Raw genomic sequence first — 23990 nt, 5'->3', positions numbered from 1 at the left:
AAACCCAAAGAAATCATTTTTAAATGGTTGGTATATCATGTGCATATGTAAATAGTTTCAGTTCATCACATATCTAAATTTGAACTTTTGTTGTTCGAAATTTGGTTATCCATCACACATACAACATCCCTCTGTCCTTCCTCTGATCTAGTAAAATCAATATGAGGGTCCCTGGAGAGCAAGACCTATTGACCGCACAAACCTCCTAATGGAGCAAGAAGGAGGAGCTGCACTTAGAAACTATTTAGTCAATGTGTTCAGTCTCTCATCAGCATCTCTCAAGCAGGAAACCTGCTGCCATCATACAAACTACACATGTACTGGTTTGGGTACTCTATTTTTAACCAACCAACCAGCAAAAAAATCTTACTCCTTGAATGAAACGTTAAATGAACTGATATTGGTGTTGCATATTGACTTTCTGAAATAGAATCTGGTTGAGAGTGCCTGATTGAAAAGTTATTAAAACATAAATATTTTTTATATGAACTCCAAGTCCCCAAAAAACACTTGTCTAAAACAACATTAGAAAGACATTTGACCCTGACTTGGCTTTCTCATAATTAGACACAGATGCATGCTGGGATGCCGCCAGATCCCTGCAGAACATAACAGTAAGGTGGTGAAAATGAGACACTTGCCGTACCCGAGCCTGGCAGACACTGTGCTCTTGGCTTTAAAGGTTGTAACCTTGGTTTTCTATTTTCCTTTGCTGTTCGTGGGACATTGCCTTTGTCATCTTCTCCTTTGTGTCTATCTATCTATCTATCTATCTATCTATCTATCTATCTATCTATCTATCTATCTATCTATCTATCTATCTATCTATCTATCTATCTATCTATCTATCTATCTATCTATCTATCTATCTATCTATCTATCTATCTATCTATCTATCTATCTATCTATCCACCTGTCACGGTCCTGCCCTCTTGTCCCCCCTCGTGGGTTCTTGTTTTGTGTTTATTGTTTAAATAAAGTCTTTTGTGTTAACGCCTTCACCTCTGCCTGCCTGCTATTGGGTTCTCTCCCTTGTCAAACCCTGACAGAATACACGAGCCAGAACTGAACCCAGCAGGCAGAATGACCACCCAGCGATCCCGCCAGACTCACCTCCTCTGCAGCCACCGTCAGGGAGATGCCAGTTTCATGGATTATGTTGACCGCTTCCTGAAGGCTGCAGAGGAGGCAGTTTATACAGAGCAGGTGGTTTTTGGGGAGGCGGAACTCGCGGTCCTGTTCAACGGTGGCCTCAGGGACCCTCTGTCGTGGGCGGAGATGAGGATGCTGAGACCACTGGACTTCGAGTGCACGGTGAGATATGCCATGAACTGCCCGGAGTCTAGGGTCTCAGCCCAGGCCTGCTACCCATCTCCCCTGCCCGCAATCCCGGAGGGTCGCGTCATGCAGATCAGGGTCATCGGCTTGACCACACCGTCCGCCTCTCCCGCGGCAGCTCCTCCACCGCCCATCAGCGTCCGTGGCCAGCGGAAACATAGGGAGTCGTGGGACTCCCTGTCCGACTCCTCCGGTCCAGAGCTAACCGGGCTCCCCCTCGCTTCTCAGCGACCGACCACACAGCCGGTTGGTCGGACCAAGAAGAAGAAGCCGAGGAGGGGGTTGCTGAGTCCTGCCCAGTCGCCAGTGAGCGCTGCCCAGCCAGCGTCCCAGCCGGAGCAGCTGGCGTCCCAGCCGGTGCAGCCGGCGTCCCGTCCGGTGCAGCCGGCGTCCAGTCCGGTGCAGCAGCCGATGTCCAGTCCGGTGTCCAGTCCGGTGCAGCAGCCGGCGTCCTGTCCTGCCTAGGCATCCTGTCCTGCCCAGGCGACCTTCCAGCCGGTGCAGCAGCCAGCCTTCCAGTCGGCGTCAAGCCCTGTCCTGCCGGCATTCCAGCCGGCGCCCAACCTTGTCCCGCCGACTTCCAAGTCTGGGTCCCCCCAGGACTTCCCCCACAGAATCCCCCAGGACTCCGCGCCTTCGAGCGCAGCCGGGGATTAAAACTGTTCCCCCCATGGACCTTGTTGTTCCCCCCCTCCCATCCCTTGTTTATTATTTTTGTTATCCCACCCTAGTCCTGTGGTCATGTTTGCCTCTGATATTATTTGCCATGTTTTGCCTTGTCTTGTCTGTCACCCAGTCGGTCTTGTCTTGTTAGTCGACCCCTTGGCGAACACCTGGGGGTGTTCATTAAAGGAGGCCTTTTTCACGGTCCTGCCCTCTTGTTTCTGAATTTCTAGTCATGTGGCAGGATCGGGACAGAGCCCTTAGGTTTTATGTGAGAAAGCCATGAGTTGTTTATGTTTTGACATCTCATGTGCTTTCTCGTGTCTTGTCATTGGCCCCGAAACCTCTCGTTTCATGTATTGCTTCCCTGCCGTGTCTAATGTTTCCTACCTGCCCTGTGTAATTATCCCTCGTTTGTCTCTCCTATAAATGCCCTCATGTTTCTTTGTCCTGTGCTCGTGTATTGTATATGGTGTCTTGCTGCGTTCCATGTGCTGTGCCTTCCTGCTTCCCATGCCAGTGTCCTTTGTGTATTCCTCCGTTCTGTCTAGTAAGTGTTCAGTTTAGTTTTTGTCTAGTGTTTAATTAGTCTAGTGTTTAGTCAGTCTTCGTTTCTGTTTACCTGTGTTTTTGCTTTACCCCCTCGTGGGTTCTTGTTTTGTGTTTATTGTTTAAATAAAGTCTTTTGTGTTAACCCCTTCACCTCTGCCTGCCTGCTATTGGGTTCTCTCCCTTGTCAAACCCTGACACTATCTATCTATCTATGTCTCTATGTCTGTCTATCTGTCTGTCTGTCTGTCTCTCTCTCTCTCTCTCTCTCTCTCTCTCTCTCTCTCTCTCTATCTATCTATCTATCTATCTATCTATCTATCTATCTATCTATCTATCTATCTATCTATCTAATCTATCTGCTCTAACAGGATGGGGAAATGTGTAGTCATTTGTGCATTATATTACATAACAGAGAAAATGATATGATGTGTTTCAGACTTTCATTTGCTCAAATTTCACAATCCTCCACCACAACTTGGTACAAAGCCAGGTGGCATCATACACAGAGCTGGGCAGTGAAAGTCAAGCTAGTGTCCCTCTGGAGGGGACACTCACAGCCTGGCAAATGTTCAGCTTTTCTCTGTGTTACATTGTGTTAGTCAGTTACTGATGGGATAACCTTTATTTCACCATCTGATTTACAATATCAGATTGACTGAAGAAAGACACTCATACTAATTGAAAGACTGTCAATTGAGTTTGGACACAATTACTCTGTGAGAGGTTGTGTCCACATGCACAGGTCGCGGTTGTCATAGAAATATTAGCGTCTGTTTAAATATGTAATATTTTTTAAATATAAAAAAGAAGATTTTATTGAAGTAACTAGACTCATTCTTGAAAAAACATCCCATGAAGACGATTCTTTGAGTAATCTAGAAAACATGAGACTACTGTGACACTCTGCCTTTTATTGCATTATTTCTTTTGCTAATGAGACAACCACAGTGAGACCATCAACCGTAACCCTATTACTCGTGTTTACACTGCTTCCCTCTGCTGTAACCGTCATGGACGCCTTGTCATGTCCTGCACAGACAGCAGTTCACTCCCCTCTCACTTAGTGTTCATCCGTGCGTTTCTGTTATATCTATATCATACAGAATGACACAGCAATGCTGTGACTTGCATTAATGAGCATGTGTAATTATATATATCAGCTTTAGTATAAATATGAATCCTGTGTGTGTTTTGATGTGAGTTTATAGGCTTATCCATGGATGGGGGGCAGGTTTTGCAGTGGTCCCTCGTGGCACGGAGGGCTGGTGTAGTGGGACTGAAATCACTCTTTGATGACAGGGGGCTGCATGACGGCCCTGAGGATTTACCTCAACTCATAAATATCTCCTGATCTCCTCATGGACAGGGGCAGGCGACTGGTTGACGTATCCAGTGTTTAGCTCGGTCTCCACTGGGAGAAGGAGGGAGAGGTCTGGGTAGATGTCTGTGTAATCCATCACATGTGTGAAGGGGACAAACAGTGAATGAATGAGCTCTGGTGTTAAAACCGAATACAGCCCTTCCCCCGCTGGCCCGGCTCTTAAATTCCTCATCAATTATTCCACACCATCATTATATTCTGATCTACAGTATGCCAGAAAGGGAAACAGGATTTATAATAACTCAGTAGAAAAATAATTTTTAATCATCTCATTTTAGTCGTCTCAAAACCTGGAGACACATGAAACGTGCTAGATTTGGTAAGACCTATATTGCTGTATATGAATCAGAGGATAAGGAGAAAGTGAATGAAGCCCGTATTCAAAATGGTTGCCTTGTTTGGAGGTTATGGGCTATCTCAGTCAGCTCCACCCTAGAAAACTAACTGCTAGAGCGGATTTCTGTGTGTATTGCCTTGGATGGGTTCTTGTATTGCTACTGCATGCTGACATCCTTTTTTCACTTCTTGTAATCAAGATTCACATCATGTACAGGTGCTGCCAGAGGAAACATTGGGCGGGGGAAGTTCTTGTGATATGTTTGATTCTGATTTTAAAATGTACTATTTATAAGTATGTGTTTAGGTAAAATGAACCTTTTTGTTTCATTTGTTGAACTGCTAAGAAACAGGTCAAAATAGCATAAAAGATGCTCTGTATTTTTTCAGACCTCAAATACTGCAAGTTCATATTCACTTTCAAGCAATACAACAGTAATATTTGTACATGCATTTAGGAAAGGTTCAAAATTATTTTTTATGTCTTGCTTCAAAAGCTAGTTATTTTGTCAGACAATTGGCCAGTGCCACCAAAATAGAAAGTAATCAAAATGTTTAGATTCTTTTTCACAATGGCAGTCATGTGAAAATAAATTGTTGTTATATACAAATTTCATTTATGCTCTACTTTATGACACTGACTTTTTACGGTAAGATTTATATTACAGTTTTTCTCAATCACTTTGGCTCATTTCTCGAATGAGACTTAACATTCTCTAAACTGTAAGTTCAATTGTCACAACTGTTTGCTGGAACATCAAAACTCTATTACATGTCTGCAAAATGTAGTAAGTGATTCAAAACATTTAGTTCTTGCTTCAAAAGCTAGCTATTTTGTCAGACAATTGGCCAGTCTCACCAAAATAGAAAGTGTTTTTATTATTGTGTGAGCCGCACTAATCAAAATGTTTAGATTCTTTTTCACAATGGCAACATGGGGAAATTATTGTTATATACCAATTTAATTTATACTCTACTTTATGACACTGACTTTTTACTGTAATCCACAAAAATGTTATAAAGCTTACAGTAGGTAAAGATTTACAGATAACAATAATGTACCGTAGTACCCAGAAAAAGATTTATAACATTCATTTGTGTGTGTAAATGTGTTATGTAAACTGAAAAATTTGCTTTTTTTATTTTTACAGTAAATGTTACAGTAAACAACATGTTACACAAAATGACATCCATGAAAATCTCCTTGAGTGGCGTAAGCATCCCCTCCAGTGATTACTGTACCTGTAATGTCTTCACAAGCAGCATTCATGGCATCTAACAGATACATCTGATTTCCATACTGAAAAAAATCTTTTCAGTAAGAAACTCTAGTGATTGTGCTGTGCATGGCAAACTCCAGATACAGTATATGCTTACAAATCTGCTTGATTGGTTGATTGTATTTAGTGTTTTACCGCAATTGACAGACAATTTGTCAATTTAGCAGACATTACAAACTTCCCATGTCATAGATATTCACAGAATATGCAGTACATGCATGCCTTATAGATTTGATAACTGAATGGATCATTTTTCACGTGATGGTTCACACAATGAAAGAATGTTCAGAAGTTTTGAAGAGATTGACAGAGAATCAGCTAATCAGTTTTGATCAACAAGCTATATGCTTTTAGTTGTTGTGCATATTGTTGAGAATTGTACATAACCTTTTGCACACATGTACCAAACACATGCAATTTGGCTAAAACAATAAGAAACTCAAGTCTGATGTGAACAAGAAACTAACTGTTCAGAGACCCAAACTTATTGTTTTGAGAATGAGACTAAAATAGCAAAAGCAATTGTGAAAAACTGTCAATTAAAATTTAGGATGAACTCTTGTTTTTTCCACGGCTGTATTTGTGTGATTCAGATATAACAGATTACATACAAATTCAGGCTCTCAAAATATCAGATTTCCACTTCACGGCCATCATGATCAAAAGAATTCATGATAACGAAATGATCACTATATCTGTTTCAGCGATTTTTAAATCACCAAACAATGCTATCAGTCAAATTCATCTTCATACTTAAAATTTGAGGGTTGAGAGAGGGATTACAGAGTTTGCAACCATTGTTGCTCTTAAACTTTGAATGGGTGCTCATTTTTTTCTAATGTTACGTTGCAACACAGTCTCACAGGAATTTGTGACTAAATAAATGCAATCTATTGATTCGTGTTCATGGCCACAAATTTCCCTTTGTAGAATGGAAACAATATCGATAATCGTGATTTTTTACATCACGGTTATTAACAAATTTTGTGACACACCTAAAACAAACCATGTTACTGTTTTAATGCATCTTCTTTTCTATCACCTACCATGAAATCACACACAGTGATGCTTCTCACCATCACCTGAATCACAGAGTGACTGATAGAGAAGAGAGACGTGAGTGAGAGACTCCAGGGACAAGCCTGACCTTTAAAAAGAGCTAGCTGCCAGTCCACACAGAGGCATATGTCCCACAGAGAGGTTCAGCACATTCAAGATGCCACATAGGAAACTGGACATTGTCTTGAATATCAGTTACCCATAGATCATGTAATACTGTAACTGTAATTGAGTTATATTAATGACATGAAAACTTTCCTCATATAAATAACAGAATTACCAAATGAGAGAGAGAGAGAGAGAGAGAGAGAGAGAGAGAGAGAGTTACCAAATCAATTAATGGAGTCATTCTTTGTGTGTTCAAGTGGATGTGTGTGTGGGTGTGAGTGCTGCCAGACTGGGCTTTATTTACTCAGCTCTTACAAAACCCCTTCACCAGATGGGAACCAACAGAGTGATGGAGGAAAGAGAGAGGAAACAGAGGGGAAGAGAGAAGTGGGATGTGTATGCCCCGTATCCGCAGCCATGAGGGCTCTTTTGTTCCCCAGCAGACCCCTGATGCGCCATGGCAGGGTGACACAGACTGGCTGTAAAAATCTCATTAAAAAAGAGAGAGAGAAAGAGAGAGAGAGGACTCAAGAGGGCTTGAGATCCCATTAAGACGCCGACATATAGACTTCAGTCATAACACTTAGAACTCCAGTCAACGTGCATGTGTAGAAACATTAAGAGAAATCTTACTTTTTTGCTAAGAACTGATTATGATCTCCAAGATAATCATATTTATGCAATATATTAACAGATATTATTAAAACATTCAGATATATATACTCTATACTGCATGTGCATATAATACACCAAAAAAATGATATCACTATAATACAGTTTTTTTTCTCTGTTGCAGGAATATATATATAGTATATAAAATATTTAAACACACACACCAAAACACGCACAGACACACTCCCGGCTCTCCCTCCTCCCCAGCCTGATTATTGATTTCACTCCTGTTGTGTAGACACCTCCTCTGCAGATTTGATTAGTCACACGGAGGTGACAGAGGGGAAGTAAAGCTCTTAGATTAGAGAGCGTGGTGACAGAGAGGAGAGAGAGTGATAAAACAAGATAGGTCAAGACCGACAGACACTTTGAAAAGAAATAAAGAGAAACAAGAATATTTAAAATTGTGTTTAACCGCTTGGTGCATCCACTTCTGCATAATATCTGCCTAGTTCTGGAAGAAATTAAATATTATATATTAAAATATATATTATGTATGTCACTAGATATATAAAATAAACTATATATAATATAAATATATACAAAAAGTATGTGTTATTTTGTATGACAGGAGCTTCATAATGCAGTTACAGGTTTACAGGTTGTTTTGCAGGAAGTGAGAGATCACAACATTCTGATACATTCTGATGTCATTATTAATTACTTCATGGCACACTGCTATCTACTGCACGGATGAACTGACTAACAGCTTTCTGAGTAATAGGTGTTGTAACTGCCGTGATAAAATAACTATACACACATCGACACATAAAACGTATTGGATTTAACACACCCCATCAAAAGTGAAAATAAAACCTCCTTTAAGTGTGAGCACAGATCTTAAAAAGCTGTATGACACTTCTTATTTTATGACTTAAAATGTCACGTGGAATACATAAATATCTGCAGAGGCCATGCACCGAACAAGGTTTGGACACTGCTGTCAAGTTCCACTTTGGAACCAGCCACGCGTAGACAGGCTGGCAGCAGTTTGGCTGTTACTTAAGCTAAATGAAGATAATTAAACGTAATGAAGAGTTGTGGGCTGTAATTGCCTGTGAACACTTTTTCTCACACACTTTTCAGTGGATATTCAGCATTCTATTATTTTTCAGGTTTATATCTGTTTTTCACAAGTCCTGAAAGACTAGGGTTGGTATCTCTTTTTAACTTTAACAAAATTCTGATTCCGCTTATTGATTTCGATTCCACAGTTAGGGTTGTAAAACATTTAGATATCAACCTGTATGGTCATTTAGCCTGCTTATTGACTGGTTTGCAAAGAAAATGTAATTTCGAGTAGCCAATTCATAAACTTTCGATTCCTATTCAAGAATTGGAATTGATTTTCGATTCCCAACCCTATGAAAGACTAAACATATTTTTGCTAACATCTTACGCATATCAGGTTTTATTTATCCACTCAGTTTCTCTCTCTCTCTGTCTGCTCTTCTCTGCTTTTTATTCATTTATCATTTCACCTGTGTTAGGTGAGTCACACACTGCAGTGTGGTGTGATCGACGTGGTGGGCCTGTTGAGTCATCACCTCAGTACACTCTGTTTCTCTTTGTACTTTTCTAGCTTTTTTCTCGCTTCTATTGGTTAGACAAATCAATAATCATCTCTTGCACTTTCAAAAATGCATGTGCAAAAAAACACATCTCTTTTGTACACTGTCTGTAAATCACACTCCGAGCAGTACTTCCTGTCCAATTATTTCAGCATACAGCAGTCTGGATCAACTTGCTACTGTCACTCAGAGACTACTGGCCAGAACAGCAGAAGAGGGAAAGGTTGTGTTAGATACGGGGTGGTAAACAAATAGAAAGATAATAAGAAAAAACGTTTGGTAGAAAGAAGAAAAGCTGCTGGTCACAGCTGTCATGCAGCTTTCTAGAACAATGCATGCAGCATGAAACACATGCATTTGCATACAGACAGGTCAACATATATACGGTATTGTATTTAGTTTCAAAGAGAAAACAAAACTGGACTCAGCTTTATTCTCTTTGAATGTAACCACGCTACCATGGTTCAGGGAACACACTGGTCTTTCATATCAATTAACGGACAGAAAGGAACATGACAGAACTTAAAAGACAGAGTTATTCATTTCTGAGATTGTTTTAACATACTCCTATTCATGTTCCAAAAATTTGAATGAACAAGAAGCATGCATATTTGGATGAATTTTAATGAATAAATGTGGTTGTACTTCTGCCTATGTGTTGAGTCATCCTGAACCTGGAGACACTTACACCTGTTTCCCCAATTACATCACCCGAGAGATTTAGTCTTTCCTAGACTCAATGGACAAATCAAGGTCAGAGAGGGAGCTCTATAGATATTATCCTATACTATTGTCACAAACATAGCCTCGCAGTGTAGAAAAACCTGACATTTAAAATACTTCCTAAATAAAGTTTCAATTAAAAAAGGTAAATACAAAATGAGGGTAAGGTGTAGTGGTTTATAGTGGTGTAGTATTAGCTCAGTATAGCTAAAACTATTAGGTCAATGTCTATAAATCACAAAAGTAGGCTACCAACATGCTCGTGTGTGTGAAATGTGAAACTTTGACTGGTGTGGTATTAAATTCATACATCAGAAAAAATGTTCTTCCGTTTACCCTTCCCTTAAGGTTACTATTCTGAAACGTGAGAATCTGACGCACATTCTGACGCAGTCAACACTGGGGTGTTCTATCCCACCCACAAACTCCACCTGAACCAATGAAAATCATCTTCAGTCTGCTCTGGGCCACATCTGTCTTCTTATCCACTATCCTATCAACACCACAGAATGGCTACAGCAAAAAGCAAGATTTTATGTACAGGCGCTCTATGCGGATCTATTCAAAAACAGGCATGTTAAATGTGATGGATTTCTTTAAATTAAATTAGATCAAACATTAAATTTGTGAATAAATGTTCCAAATGATTGCTTCAAGACAATCATTTCTGCAGTGCATGTGTGTGTGCATGAGAGAGAGAGAGAGAGAGAGAGAGAGAGGTCTCGCCGTCAGAGTCTCTGTACTACAGAGAACACACGTTCCCAACATTAGAGGAGACGACGAGTCACTTCCAGGCCCAGGGAAATGTGCTCATCTGTGGGGACCTGAACACCAGAACAGGACTACAGCCAGACTTCACCGACACACAAGGAAGTAAATATATCAACAACAAACTGACCTGCATTAATAACACATTCTCTCACATCCACAGAAATAATCATGACCGTATTGTAAATAAAAATGGGAAAGATCTCCTGCAGCTCTGTCGAAGTCTGGGTCTGTACATTGTCAACGGTAGGCTACATTAAAACAATACAGACATACACTCAGAACCAAAAAATCCCCATACACCCCAAAACAGTTGACAATAATCGAGAAGCCAGTCAATACAAATCAATTCTGGGATAATTGGAACAATCTGAAAAAAACTGATCATGAAAAATTGGCAATTTAAAATGGAGAAATATAGTAATTGTTTAATAAAGTACAGACAGACACAAACCGTGAGCAAAATCAAACATCAAACAATTAGAAAAACTAGAATTAGCCATCAAAGATAATCAAAACCCATTAGACTTCCCAATAACTGAAAAAGAACTTTAATCAAAAACCTTAAAGCAAAAAAGCGTCGGGACCTGATGGTATTTTAAACGAATTTATAGAACATACAAACTGTAAATTCCAACTGGCCATTTTAAAACTATTTAACATGATTATGAGTGTAGGTCACTTCCCTGACATCTGGAATCAAGGCTTGATAACACCAATCTTTAAAAACGGAGACAACTTTGACCCTAACAACTATAGAGGCATTTGTGTAGTAACCTGAGGAAATTATTCTGTAGTTTAATAAACGCTCGACTCTTAGACTTCATCACGACACACAATGTCCTGAGCAGAAGTCAAGGATTTTTACCAAACTACCGCACAACCGATCATTTTTACACGCTTCATACTTTAATTGAAAAACATGTTAACCAAGATAAAGGTAAAATATATGCATGCTTTATAGACTTTAAAGAAGCTTTTGACACAATTTGGCACAAAGGACTATTTTACAAACTTATTGAAAGTGGCATAGGTGGTAAAACCTATATGACCTTATTAAATCAATGTACACCGAGAGTAAATGCGGCATAAAAATCAGCACAAAACCTACTTGATAGCTTTATCAGGAGCGTGGAGTGAGACAAGGTTGCGGTTTAAGCCCAACATTGTTTAACATTTACATCAATGAACTGGCAACCGTCCTAGAGCGATCTGAAACGCCCGGCCTCACTCTACACGACTCACAAATCAAATGTCTGCTCTATGCAGATGATCTGGTTCTGTTGTCTCCCACTCAACATGGCTTACAACAGAACCTGGACCTGCTAGAACAATACTGTCAGACCTGGGCGCTGACAGTTAACCTTAGTAAAACTAAAATAATCACCTTTCAGAAAAGATCCAGATCCCAACTATCACAACACACATTTACATTAGGCACAAACCCCATAACACACACACCACACTACAATTACCTGGGTTTAAAAATCACATCCACAGGAAACTTTATTTCTACAGTGAATGAGAGCTAAAGCACGCATGGCCTTCTATGCCATCAAACGTCGATGTCCTATAGAAGTCCCAATTAGAAATCAGTAATTGAACCGATTGCCCTCTATGGCAGTGAAGTGTGGTTTTACTAAATGGGAAAAACATCCAATTGAGAGCCTGCATGCAGAACTCTGTAAAAATATCTTACAAATGCACTGACAACACAAAAATATCTACTGATCATAAAATAAAAGGGCAATCAAATTCTGGAAACATCTAAAACACAGAGACCCTCACTCATATCACTATAAAGCCCTGAAACACCACGAGATTAGCAAAGAAATGAATCCTCTCTGTCAGCTGGTCCAGAGCTTCAGTCCTGATGTTTCAGTCCTAACATCTACTGATGCTCTCAACCACAACAATACTGACAAAATCACAATCAACCAAATTACAACACACATGAAACAAAACTATACCACTCATTGGGAAACCCAAACAAAACAACAAAGTAAAATGCTTTGGCAATACGAATGTACATTTTGTCATGCCAATAAAGCACACTTAAATTGAAATTAAATTGAGAGAGAGAGAGAGAGAGAGAGAGAGAGAGAATATTTCCACTTGTGTTGCTGTATTTGCTATAAAAAGCTGCATGCTCATTCAAAACAGAATGCCCATCTGGCCTTGGCTCTTTTGACCCTCTTTCTCTCCATCTCATTCTCTTTGTCATGTGTCTCTGGATTTTTAGAGACGGGGAAGGTTGCCATAGAGACAGAGATGCTAATAGTAGTAAAGAAGGAATGTGTTTGTCAGAGTATTTTGCAAACTAGAATAAAATCAATGGATTATTGAGACTGTGCCATTATCAAAAACAGCATGAGTGTGTGAGTGTGTGTGTGTTTTGCGTGTATGAAAGAGAGAGGGAAAGACAGAAAGAGAGATCATTCTAATCATATTAAGAAACCACTATGGCGTAGTGGTGTTCAATTCAACCTGTATGTTTGTTGTGTAAAAGACTGAACTGCTCGAGTGTTTGGGCATTGTTACAGACCTGATGAAAGACTGATAATGAAAACAGACTGAAAACTGATAATGTACTGATAGCGAATTCTCCATCATGTGATAATTATATTACAGCTACTTGATCTCATCACTGCTCAACACATAATCTTATTATAACACACACACACAGCGCGAGAGAGAGAGAGAGAGAGAGAGAGAGGGGCGTGAGCAGTCGATGATGTTGCATCAGGACCACAGGGATCACACGAATGTTTTCCTGTTTTTGTTTTTCTTTAGTGTCTTTACGCCACAAACAAAAACAAAATTAGATATAATTAACACTTAAACCTTTATTTGGAATCAAAGAACAAAGTCTGATCATAATGATAAGAATAGTTTCTCAGTCATGAATAGGATTACTGTACTGCAGCCCCACCTAGTGACGACTTTAAAATAAATCGCGAGGTTCCCTCTCTGTTAAACTGCTCGAGTAATAAATAAAGTCTTTATAATAAAACTGACATTATGCAAAACCTAAAGATCTTGTTGGAAGCCATCCAAGCCAAAAAAAACTACATGTAGGTTTAGATTTTCACTCTGTCTGTCTTCAAAATTAAACCAAAGCATGAGGGACAAACACATACTCAGCCTAAACTCAAATAACTGAAACAATTTCCAAATGTGCACCTCGTATTTTCAACTCAGCTCTACACGTCAGCAGCAGTGCACAGGCTGCTGTTCAATCTGACAGCTGCGGTAATTACTCTGCAGTCGCACCCTCAGGCCAGTGACCCGGATGTTGGATTGACACTTTATGAACAGTGACCGCATCACTCACTCTGTCGGCAAGTAAGCAATGATATAATTAAATCTGCGAGTAAATTAAGACACAGAGCACATGACCTGTAAATCAACTTAGCCAGCTGATATGCATCGAGTCGGTAAGTGTTTCCCATGCACTGCATTCTTTTTTGTTATAACTAGTTAGTTAATAAATTGCTGGACCCAGCGCCTCAATCAGTCGCGTTATTGAATTGAATTTATTGCTATAAATAGCCTTTAAGATCTTGACACGTCCTATATCGAGCAGAAAGAAAGGTATTAATGTGGGACAAAGAACTACAATTAGTGATGGGCCCATCTGATGCTGAACTGGTCCCACAGACCCCAGGGACCAATTTGGTCAGGCACGTGCCCGGTGTTCGCTGGAATCGCGCGTGTCTATCCAAACACCAGACGCGCTCCTTGGTTGCCCAGGAAACGCATAAATTCGCCATCTGTTACGGTCCTGCGTAGTGATCCCTGACGTGTAGTCGCGACACGGTCTAATATTTACCACTCTCTAACGAAGGAGAACGAATACACGTCTATTATTTCCGTCATAAACAACCGAGTGGGTGGAGAAAGCAGACATATCCCACCACTAAACGCAGACAATTTGGCACGCCTTTTACAATCTAACAAGGAAACCCCCACATTTTGACCCTAATAAATAATGTAGCCTATAATGAAACAAACATAATTTTAAAAGCTGTATTTCCACTTTCTCAATTAGTCTTTCGCAAGAAATATAAAAAACTAAAAATAAATAATAAAAATATGCTTAAACCTGCAGGATTTCACAAATAAACTGAATGCAACTTTGATGCATACTGTAAGTGTAAATGAACATAGGCTAACGAATAAGCGACACCAGCGCCATCTGCTGGCGCAGGTAATCAAACGGTCCTGGACCTTACAGCTAATGGTCTGCTGCAACAAGAGGTAGTTTTGATAAAAATCGAGACTTTCTATAAACAACACAAGATTACAGATTTACATGTGGTTAAAATAGTTTGCACGTTTCGTAAGCTTGTCTGTTTATAGCGCAGCCTATGCAAATTGAGAAAAATGATCTTATCGGACAGAAACAGCATGTAAATGTTGTACGCAGAACACAAGATTGGTCCCAAATAAGATATCAGCTGAAGATATTCACTGAACATGTGTACACTACAATATTTCTGTCTGAGACTTTGAACTGCGTTTTGTGAACTTTATCTGCACTTGAAAATAGAGCTCTGTGTTTTTTTTTAGCTATTGTTGGTGTAACGTGCGACTTTAAAGCATCAAACGGACATTCGTGGGTCGTTCTTCCCAATTAAAACAACCCTATGGTGTCTGAGTCAGCTCCATGATAATGAATGATCACATGGCTTGTTGTCAAACACGTCCCAGACATAAAGTGAATGAGCACGCCAGTGTGTAAATGTAACTTGACACCGATAGTGTGTTCGGAGGAGAGATTGAAAGTTTGACACTGACATTGCTGTCTGATCTGCATAGCTGAGGAGGTAAGCCCATTTGCCCCTATGTATTTCATCTTTTTGTTAATCTCTTAAAATACAATAAATGAACAAAACTAAACCGAGTTTAACGTGGTAGCTTGTGATTTGTAACTCATTTGAAAGGTAAATGAATGCATCATTGTTCGTTAGTTTCGTTGAAACCAGATGTAATGACCTCTTAAAGAGTTGTTTTTGACATCATTGGCACAGAGTTGTCTTCAACGTTTAGTGTAATGCATAAGAGACTACAGTGTTAAAGCATTTCACTCCACCTGACCAAATTTATTTTAAAGTTACGTCTAAAAATAAAATGATTTAGATATTTTACAAATTAAATTAATATCCAGGAGCTCTCCAAACGCCTCTAATAAATTACTTGAAACTGAAAAGTTTTAAGCGTTTTAAAATGCTGTGAAGTAAGAATGTTTTCAGAAAAAATGTCATAGAATAGATTGCATATAGTTTATCAACAAACATCTTTTTACTAAATCAAATTTAGCCTATTTTACCTGACCTTTTGCCTTTTGTTTTTGGCTCAGTTCTGAAGTTAGCTTTGCAGATGGGTTTGTTCCAAGCATCTTGCAGATGTTGCCCACAGTTCTTGGGAAGGCTGTCTTAGTTTTCTTTTCTGTCACTTTATGTAATTTCAAAATGACTTGATGATAGTGAAATCATATCTATGTCAGTTTGATGACAATTAATGGCAATGTTTTGGAAATCTCTATTGATGTTACTAACTGACACACTATTTTGTTATTATTATAATACACTATCTGTATTATTGGTTGTCAGCCACTCACAATAAACAATATCCCACTTTTGTTAATAGTGGTTTCACTGAAATATACATTTGTGTTACTAAAATATTTTGCATTGAGCTACATTTCTCATAGATATTGTAAAATGTGCTATTAAAAACATGTAGTGCGAACACTACTGCAAGTTGCTCTGTATATGCTGGTTTACCGCAGCAGTAAATTATAGTTGCCTTAGGTGTTGCATATATCACACACCGCAGAGATTTTTTAATAGCGAAATTCCGTGAGAGAACAAGTAGTCTACATTTTGCATGTCAGCCCAATATTAGGTATGATAAATGTCAAGCCCTTTGTCTACGGCAGCTCAAAGCATTAATTTAGCGATGTAGGAGAAGCCAGAACTAGCCAGCCAAAAGAAATGTGATTTACTGTGCTGGATGTACATCTCGACACTTGTTGGTATGCGAGTTAAATACAACTGTGGTTTGTATCTGTTTTAGCTTGTTTTTTTCAGCATTTATTATCAACCACACAACACGACACAGGTTAAAATTAGGCCGGTTTTTCTGTTTGATGATGAGCGTGCACAGCAAATGTCATGTACGCATGACGGTCTTGGGATGGGTGCAGTTGATCTATATCTCATGTGTGCTGCCTTGTGTCAGTGTGTATCAATGAATGTTCACATGTGTGTGTGAACTGTGAACTTGAGCGCAGGTCTGTGTGTGTTTTTAGTGTTGCGTGAATCTTTGTGTGTGTGTATGTTGTGAACATAAAGCCTCTTTCTGTGGGTTTGGTTGAAGACCTCTTCCTCCCCTCTTGTCTGACTATGCGGTCAGGTTGCAGTGTAGGTGGGAATGTGGCACCTGTGTGCTGCAATCCTGTGGTGTGGGCTTCCCATGCTCCAGCGGAGCCTATTTTTTAATTCTTTATATTATTTCAACTGTTATTTTGTGTCTTTTGAGACTTTATTAAAGCTTTTTTCTCAAAATTGTGAAGAACAAAACCTAAATGCGTCCCATTATCCTTCTCCACACAACCTTCTCCTGTCAAACTCACTGGTCCCTCAAAGGACCAAAAACTTCTGGGCAATCACTTTAAGAAAATAAATGTGGGTGAACTTACATTTACCACTGTTTCTCTCTGTGCGTGGTTGAATTGCACACATCTGCCCCACAGGTGTCTGCCTTCCTTCCTCTGACTTACAAGACCGCAACAGTTATGGGAAGCAGGAGCGTGTTTTTACATGTGAAAGGCCCCTCTGATGAATGGTTGCTTGAGTAGGGGGGAAAATACACGACAAAGCATTCTTCAGCTAGGGACTAAATTCTATCCTGAATGAGCGTGACTGTTTTTTTTTTTGTTTGTTTGTTTTGCTGCAGGGTTACATGCATTCTGGGATGAGACATCTTAATGGTTTAACTGCACAGTCATTGACTGTTTCATCTACTGTATGTGTTGGAAAAGGGAGCTTTCTTTATTTTCTCCTTGACAGCAATGAGCTTAAACAAACAGCAAATGGAATCTTTTGCTTCACCAAAATTATTTCTGTGGACTGTATTAGCAGTTCCCAACTGTTAACATTTTTATTTGCCATAAGGATTTTTGTCAGAAGCATCTAAGACATTGATTCAATTCAGGTCTCCCACCACTGAGCAATGCAATTTTCTTTTGAGGATAACAAATCATTTGCAGTCATATGTGCTTTTTACGTAATTTCAATGCTTCTGCTTTTATACGGTTGCATTGTATGATTATGTAGGCTAATATTATTTTAATATAATGCCTTGTGTAACAACCCTGGTCAGCTTTAAAGAGCTGAATGTGGTATGGGTAGATTTGGATCATTGCGGGTACAGTGTAAATCCAGTAGTGGTTGGGCTAAGATCAGACAGTGTCCCATAACAGAAGCATTGAGGGAACAGATGTGCTACTATAATTCATTCGTGCAGCACATTTATATCGTCCATCCAAGACCATTCTGGACCATCCAAGAATTGCTGTAATTTGTAGGAGCGTTTTTCTAAAGACATGTTGGATCTCATCAAATCAAAGTTAAAAAATAAAACATAATGAAAACAAAACTGCCAATTTGTTGTTAAAGTGTTTATATAGACTTTTAGAAGCAATACAAATTGTACATTTAAACTAAAGCTCCATCTTTTCTTTCTTCATCCAGTAGGTCACCTTTTGAGTCAGTATGAATGGACCCTTTAGTCCCCGGCGAGAACCAGCACCTGACCTCTCCTGTTTGCTCCAGTACAACGAGTGGCTGGCATGTAGGCATGAAGCCAGTTTGCTGCCTATGAAAGAAGATCTGGCCATCTGGCTAAACGGAATCCTTGGTAAGAAAATAAAGTTTTTTCATAAGTACATAAACTTAACTGTCAGCTTCTGGTTTTTAGAATGCAGGTTTGGGGAAAGCTCAGAGAACTGAAATGGTGGTTTAAAATGGTGGTTTAATTTTAAATTTTAGTTAATTTTTTTATTTAAATGGTGGTTAAAATGGTGGTTTAAAATGAAATGGTGGTTGAAAGAGATGGTTTAAAGACATTACATTTAGCAAATTTACAAGTTTAAGCAAATAGCAATGCAGTTTCATTTACTGCTATACACCTTAAAGGGATATACTGTATATATACTCAATACCCAAAAATTAAAATAATGTCATCAATAACCCCCCCTGAGTTGTTTCAAACCTGTATACATTTCTTTGTTCAGTTGAAAGATATTTGGAAAAATGTTAGCTACTGACATCCTCATCATTGACTACTAGAACTGTTTGCTTTCCTAAATTCCCCAAAATATCTAATTTTGTGTTCAACAGAACAAAAGACAAACTAATAATTTATTTGTTCCTACTATGGTTGATGTCCCAGAAAAGTCAGTTGATAACATTTTTCCAAATATCTTTCTTTGTTTCATCAGAACAAAGAAATTTACACTGGAGGGTGAGTAAATGATGACAGAATTTTTATTTTTTGGGTGTAGTATCCCTTTAACCAAATAGCAATGTACTTTCATTTACTTCTATACCTTAATGTTAACACTATTTTAAATAAAAAGAAATGTACAAATACATCCTATAGGCACTTGCAAGCTTCCAAGAAAATCGGTAATCACAGTATAGTACATAAGATTGCTTTTCACACTTGAAATCGTTAACCCCGGGTTATTCTTAACCAGTGTAGTCTAGTTTTTTGTAGTGAGAATACTCTGATTCCCCCTCAGCCTACTCACCCGTCCCAGATCGACAACCCATGAGCACCAGCACACTCACGTATGCATAGAGTATGTCTCTATATGTCATCAAGAACATTCTGTAATCAAGATTTATTGCAAGCAAGACTTCAATAGCCAATGACAGCTGGGGGGACTTGCTGGTTTTGTTAATCACGGTCTTACTCAGGCAGTTAAGAGTTACATTTAGCCTTAGATGTTATATGTATACAATCCCTAAAGCACAGGTTGTCTTAGCTGGCTGTTTTTGCACATATGTGATCCATGTGAAAACCCTGCTATAAAGTCATTTATTTGTGATATACTATTTCTACATAAACCCACATTAAAAAAAATAAAAGACATGTTTCTGTATGAACATTGTCGGTCTGCACAGTGTTTCTTGACAAGCTAACATTTTTAAACGCCTTTCTGGTCAGGGCATATCTTCAGCATACACTGCTTTAAAAATGTACCTTCTGAAAAACACTTGGCAACTCGGGCGATTTCTTCAGCCACAATAAAGCTGGCTTTCACGGCTGCATCATTTTTTGCAAAAGCATTTGCAAACAAATTCTGCCGACACACCGGCTTGTTTCCATTAAGCACAAACATGTATTTGCTTTCCCATTCCTCTTGAAATAGCCTCCCCTCTGCATCAATTTTTCTGTTTGACATGATGCGTCTAATTAATATTTATATATCATATCACTCACTTATTACACGGCTCGTTTCTAATGCTTGATTCTGATTGGCCAGTTGCGACATTTGCAGGTTCATTATTCCCAGATAACAACCTCTCAAAACTAATAACACACGGTTACCCGGATGCAACAAATCATTTTGACAGGTTTTTTTGACAAATTAAATATAAATATGTTTTTTAAATAACATGACATTATATTTACAAATGATTAAACCAAATTGAATGTTCGTGACATTTGAACGTCATTTCTTACCTTAAAACCGAAAGTAAAGAGCTTTTAGGTCTGCATTCAGTAAAAATGAGCTAATAAAATATTTCAAATTCACATTTCATGTCCAGTTTTTTTCCATGTGGCAAGTAGCTGTGTAATAAGCGGGATAATGTACAAGCAGCCGGCTGTTATCGCGAAATAAGCCCCTTCAATGTGAAACAAGACCCTCCGCTTCCTGTCGGGTCCTGATCACACTGGAGGGGCTTATTTGTGCGATAATATATGATACTGCCACCTACTAGTGATGGGAAGTTCAGATCATTTTACTGACTTGGACCTTTGAGTCTCGTTCAGCATAATAACGAATCTTTTTTCGAGTCATATCGTTCATTTCGTTCATTTTAGCAAAATATAATTAAAATGTTACATGTTACTTTCCTAACACATCTACTACTTATGCAAACGTTGATCACATTACAAACAATCCACAACTATAATGCTAAAAGAAACAGAAAAGATTAATTCATTGTTTACCTGGGTTTTTAGTCTATGATTAGCTCACCACACCTCTTATCTGACAAGTCCTCGGGTTTGACTCGTTCGTTCACGACGTCGTAATGCAGTCTGAGCCGGAAAGAGAATTGATTAGTTCACCTTCCGAGTCTTCGGGTTTGAGTCGTTCGTTCATCACGTGACAGCCCTGTATGCTTTACCAATGCAGTCAGAGCCAGAAAGAGAATTGATTAGTTCACCTCCCGAGTCTTCGGGTTTGAGTCGTTCGTTCTTTTGTCACGTGACGTGACAGCTTTGGACAGAGAAATTAGTTAATTTACTAATTCCAGTACAGGACCCATAGAATGTTGCGCATGTGCGACTGAACGAATCACTCCCCGAGACGACTCGTTCTTCCCGAGTCACATTAAAGATTCGTTCAAAATGAACGAATCATTCAAGAACGACCCATCACCTACTGGCTAGATGTCGTCATCGCGCAGGTAATAAAGTTGAGTTGCATTTTCAGGTCGTGGACATAAAATGTATAATAACAATACAATAATTTGTAAGCTCTCGCGGGCCACATAAAATGAGGGGGCGGGCCATGTTTGACACCTGTGCTTTAACCCATCAAGCCGGTGGTACCTCAAAATGTTTAGTGTCTAGAAGCTGATGTTGGTTTTCTCTGACTAACCCGTCCTCATGCACCTCTCTTCCTGTTGATCTCACAGCAGTGGTATGGCTGTGTGGTTAGCAGACAACGGGGGATCTCTTTTGTTTCATTACAAACTTCTCTTACTCTCTGAACTAATGACTATCCGCTGCCGTTCTGCACCTCAGGATTTCTGTTTTTGTTGTGGTTTCCCTCTTCCACCACCTCCTGAATTTCTCCTCCCCAGGGCCCTCACTCCTCCTTCAGTACCGCTGTATTTGAATCTGTATGTACTTAACACCCAGGCCTCAGGAATGCATCTGCACGGCCGTGAGAATCTCAGAGTAAGTTTACTTAGAGGATTTTTGGGGCATCTTTAGGTTGCCTAAGTACAGAAAGAATTATGAATTAAAGAGGAGGAGAGGATTTATAAAGGTGAACCAGCAACCATTAAAACCCTGTTGTATTAGTTTACACTTCTCTGAAAGCTTTTTTTTTACTTTATTTCTACTTATTAGTAGAATAGTTCTACTTATATAGTATCTAGTTCCTGTACAGTATATCACATCACTGCTGATGCCCCCTGTCTCTCTGGCTCTCTTTTTTAATGTTCAGGTCTGGATATAACAGCTGAGAGTTTCATGGACAGACTGGACACTGGCGTGGTCTTATGTCAGCTTGCAGAAGAGATACAAGAGAGGATGATTCTGGCCAGCAGTGGAAAGGTACTTAAAGAAATAAGCGCTTCTGATCTTAAGCTCAGAAGCTGTAGGCTATAGAATCTGAAATGTTTAACATTAAATCATGTCATAGTGAGACTTTTGTCCTAGGTTTACTCTTGTAAACATGTGGTTATTTTTATTTATTTGCTGCAAGTTGCTACATGTTGCTCTTGTAACTTCCCATTTCCTTTGTATCTGTGTCTTTAAGAGTGTAATTTGACAGACTTTAATGAGCTGAATAAATATTCTGAATAGACGAGAAAACTTTTATTACTGTCCTGCTAATGAGCTGAAAAACAGATAGACAGATTAAACAGTCTTGATAGAACAATGTATGGACAGGAATAAGTTCAGCCGCATAAATCATGCTCTGTTCTTACAGTATATAAACATAATTAATTCTGTTATAAATGAAGCACAATAACTTCACTTCACAGGTACATAAACCTAATTAAAACTTTGGAACAACGACATTTACTTTTTTTCTTTTGGCAGACAGTACATTTAGTAGTAGTACATTTCATGGGAATTAATGATTGTAGATGAATAGTTTGATGTGCACAGCTGAAAGACTGTATGTACAGTATATAATGTATATGATAAATAGACTATAGTTTATTTAGTGATTTTTTTTGGTTAAGCCATGAATAAAAATATCACTCTTTAGGAGAGAGGGAATAAAAAGTTCTTGCCTCTTACCTTCGCCTGTGTGTCTGGAGGGTGGTCATGTGGGAATTTCCTTCTCAGCTGAGGACTTATGGGGAATTTTGTAGCAGTGGAGGGAGAGAACAAATTTTCAAAAAATGTCTGGACAACAGACATTATTATTGGACAACATATATAAAAAACACCTAAATATAAGAAATTATTATATAATATTGAAATAAGATCACTATAAGTTAAGGTAAAATACATTTTGGTTTGTTCCCTAGCCCTTTATTCGGCGTGTGATTCGCTGGCGTGCTGATGCAACCCCAGGATCATTCTTTGCTCGGGACAATGCAGCTAACTTCCTGTACTGGTGCTGTAAAATTGGGGTGGCGCAGTCACATCTTTTTGAATCTGAAGATCTTGGTGAGTATTTAATGTTTCACCACTTTTGCCTGTCTCATCAAGACATGTTTAAAGGTTTTTTTAAGACATTAACATGATCCCTTAGTTTCAGTGCAGACTGGCTACAAGTGAACCTGTGAACTTCAATTCTGAGACTCATATACTACTGAACAACGAATCTGTATAATGATGGCAGAGTAATATTCACGACACAAAAATCCCTGCTGGTCATGCTCACTTTTCACACTTTATCGTGATATGAATGAATCTCTCACTTTGTGTGTTCTATGGAGGATGTAGCCTTGTGGGCTGTGGTGAGATCTGTTGGATAGACAAGCAGTATCAATATCTGTCTCCTGGCCCTTGCTGCCCAGCATTGCGAGATGAATAATGGAGCCAAAGAAAAGAAAATACAAGTTAAAGGACAGTAGGTCAGAAGAAAATGGGGAATAAAAACAGGGTCAAAGATAGAGAGGAGAATAGAAATATAGTGAAAGGATGCATGTGCCTGTGAGCTGTCACCACTAGCGGTTTCTAAAGAAAGATTGGTAAAAGAGGGAAAGAATTTGAGAAGATATAGAAACCATGGCAGTCCATTGTTAATAACATATAACAGAGTCAAAAGACTTTTCTCACAGCCTCTGGTAGATTTGTGGGTTATGTTACATGAAGATGGTGCTGATATGTCACCTGGATTAGAACCTGAGGGATGTTTAATGTAGTGCTGATCTCACTATGTGTTTGTGTGTCTTTAAAAGAGTCATAGAGCTGTGCACTACATTGCATACACATGCCCAGGCACATGCCTGATCTCTATAATGGTTTTCATGAATGACACTAATTAGGATTGATAATCTAGTTTGGCTTTCATTTGTTTTGTTTCTTTGTTGCCGTATGGAT

At 39.0% G+C, this 23990-nt stretch overlaps 1 protein-coding gene across 2 annotated transcripts in view; it reads left to right on the top strand.

Moving 5' to 3' along the window:
* The first annotated feature begins 15200 nt into the window (after nt 1–15200).
* gas2b (growth arrest-specific 2b) overlaps nt 15201–23990 on the top strand; it is an 18222-nt gene continuing 9432 nt past the window's right edge. For both annotated transcript variants that reach the window (XM_057338598.1, XM_057338589.1), the window contains exons 1-4: nt 15201–15280; nt 18212–18377; nt 21931–22040; nt 22970–23111. In XM_057338598.1, the coding sequence (XP_057194581.1) occupies nt 18233–18377; nt 21931–22040; nt 22970–23111 (397 nt within the window). In that variant the 5' untranslated portion in view covers nt 15201–15280; nt 18212–18232. The remainder of the gene's footprint in view (nt 15281–18211; nt 18378–21930; nt 22041–22969; nt 23112–23990) is intronic.

The sequence above is a fragment of the Triplophysa rosa genome, linkage group LG1 (genome assembly GCF_024868665.1).
Source record: "Triplophysa rosa linkage group LG1, Trosa_1v2, whole genome shotgun sequence".
In the NCBI taxonomy this organism is placed as follows: domain Eukaryota; kingdom Metazoa; phylum Chordata; class Actinopteri; order Cypriniformes; family Nemacheilidae; genus Triplophysa; species Triplophysa rosa.
The sequence above is the reverse complement of the archived record's forward strand: the minus strand, read 5'-3'. Positions and strand labels throughout refer to the sequence as shown.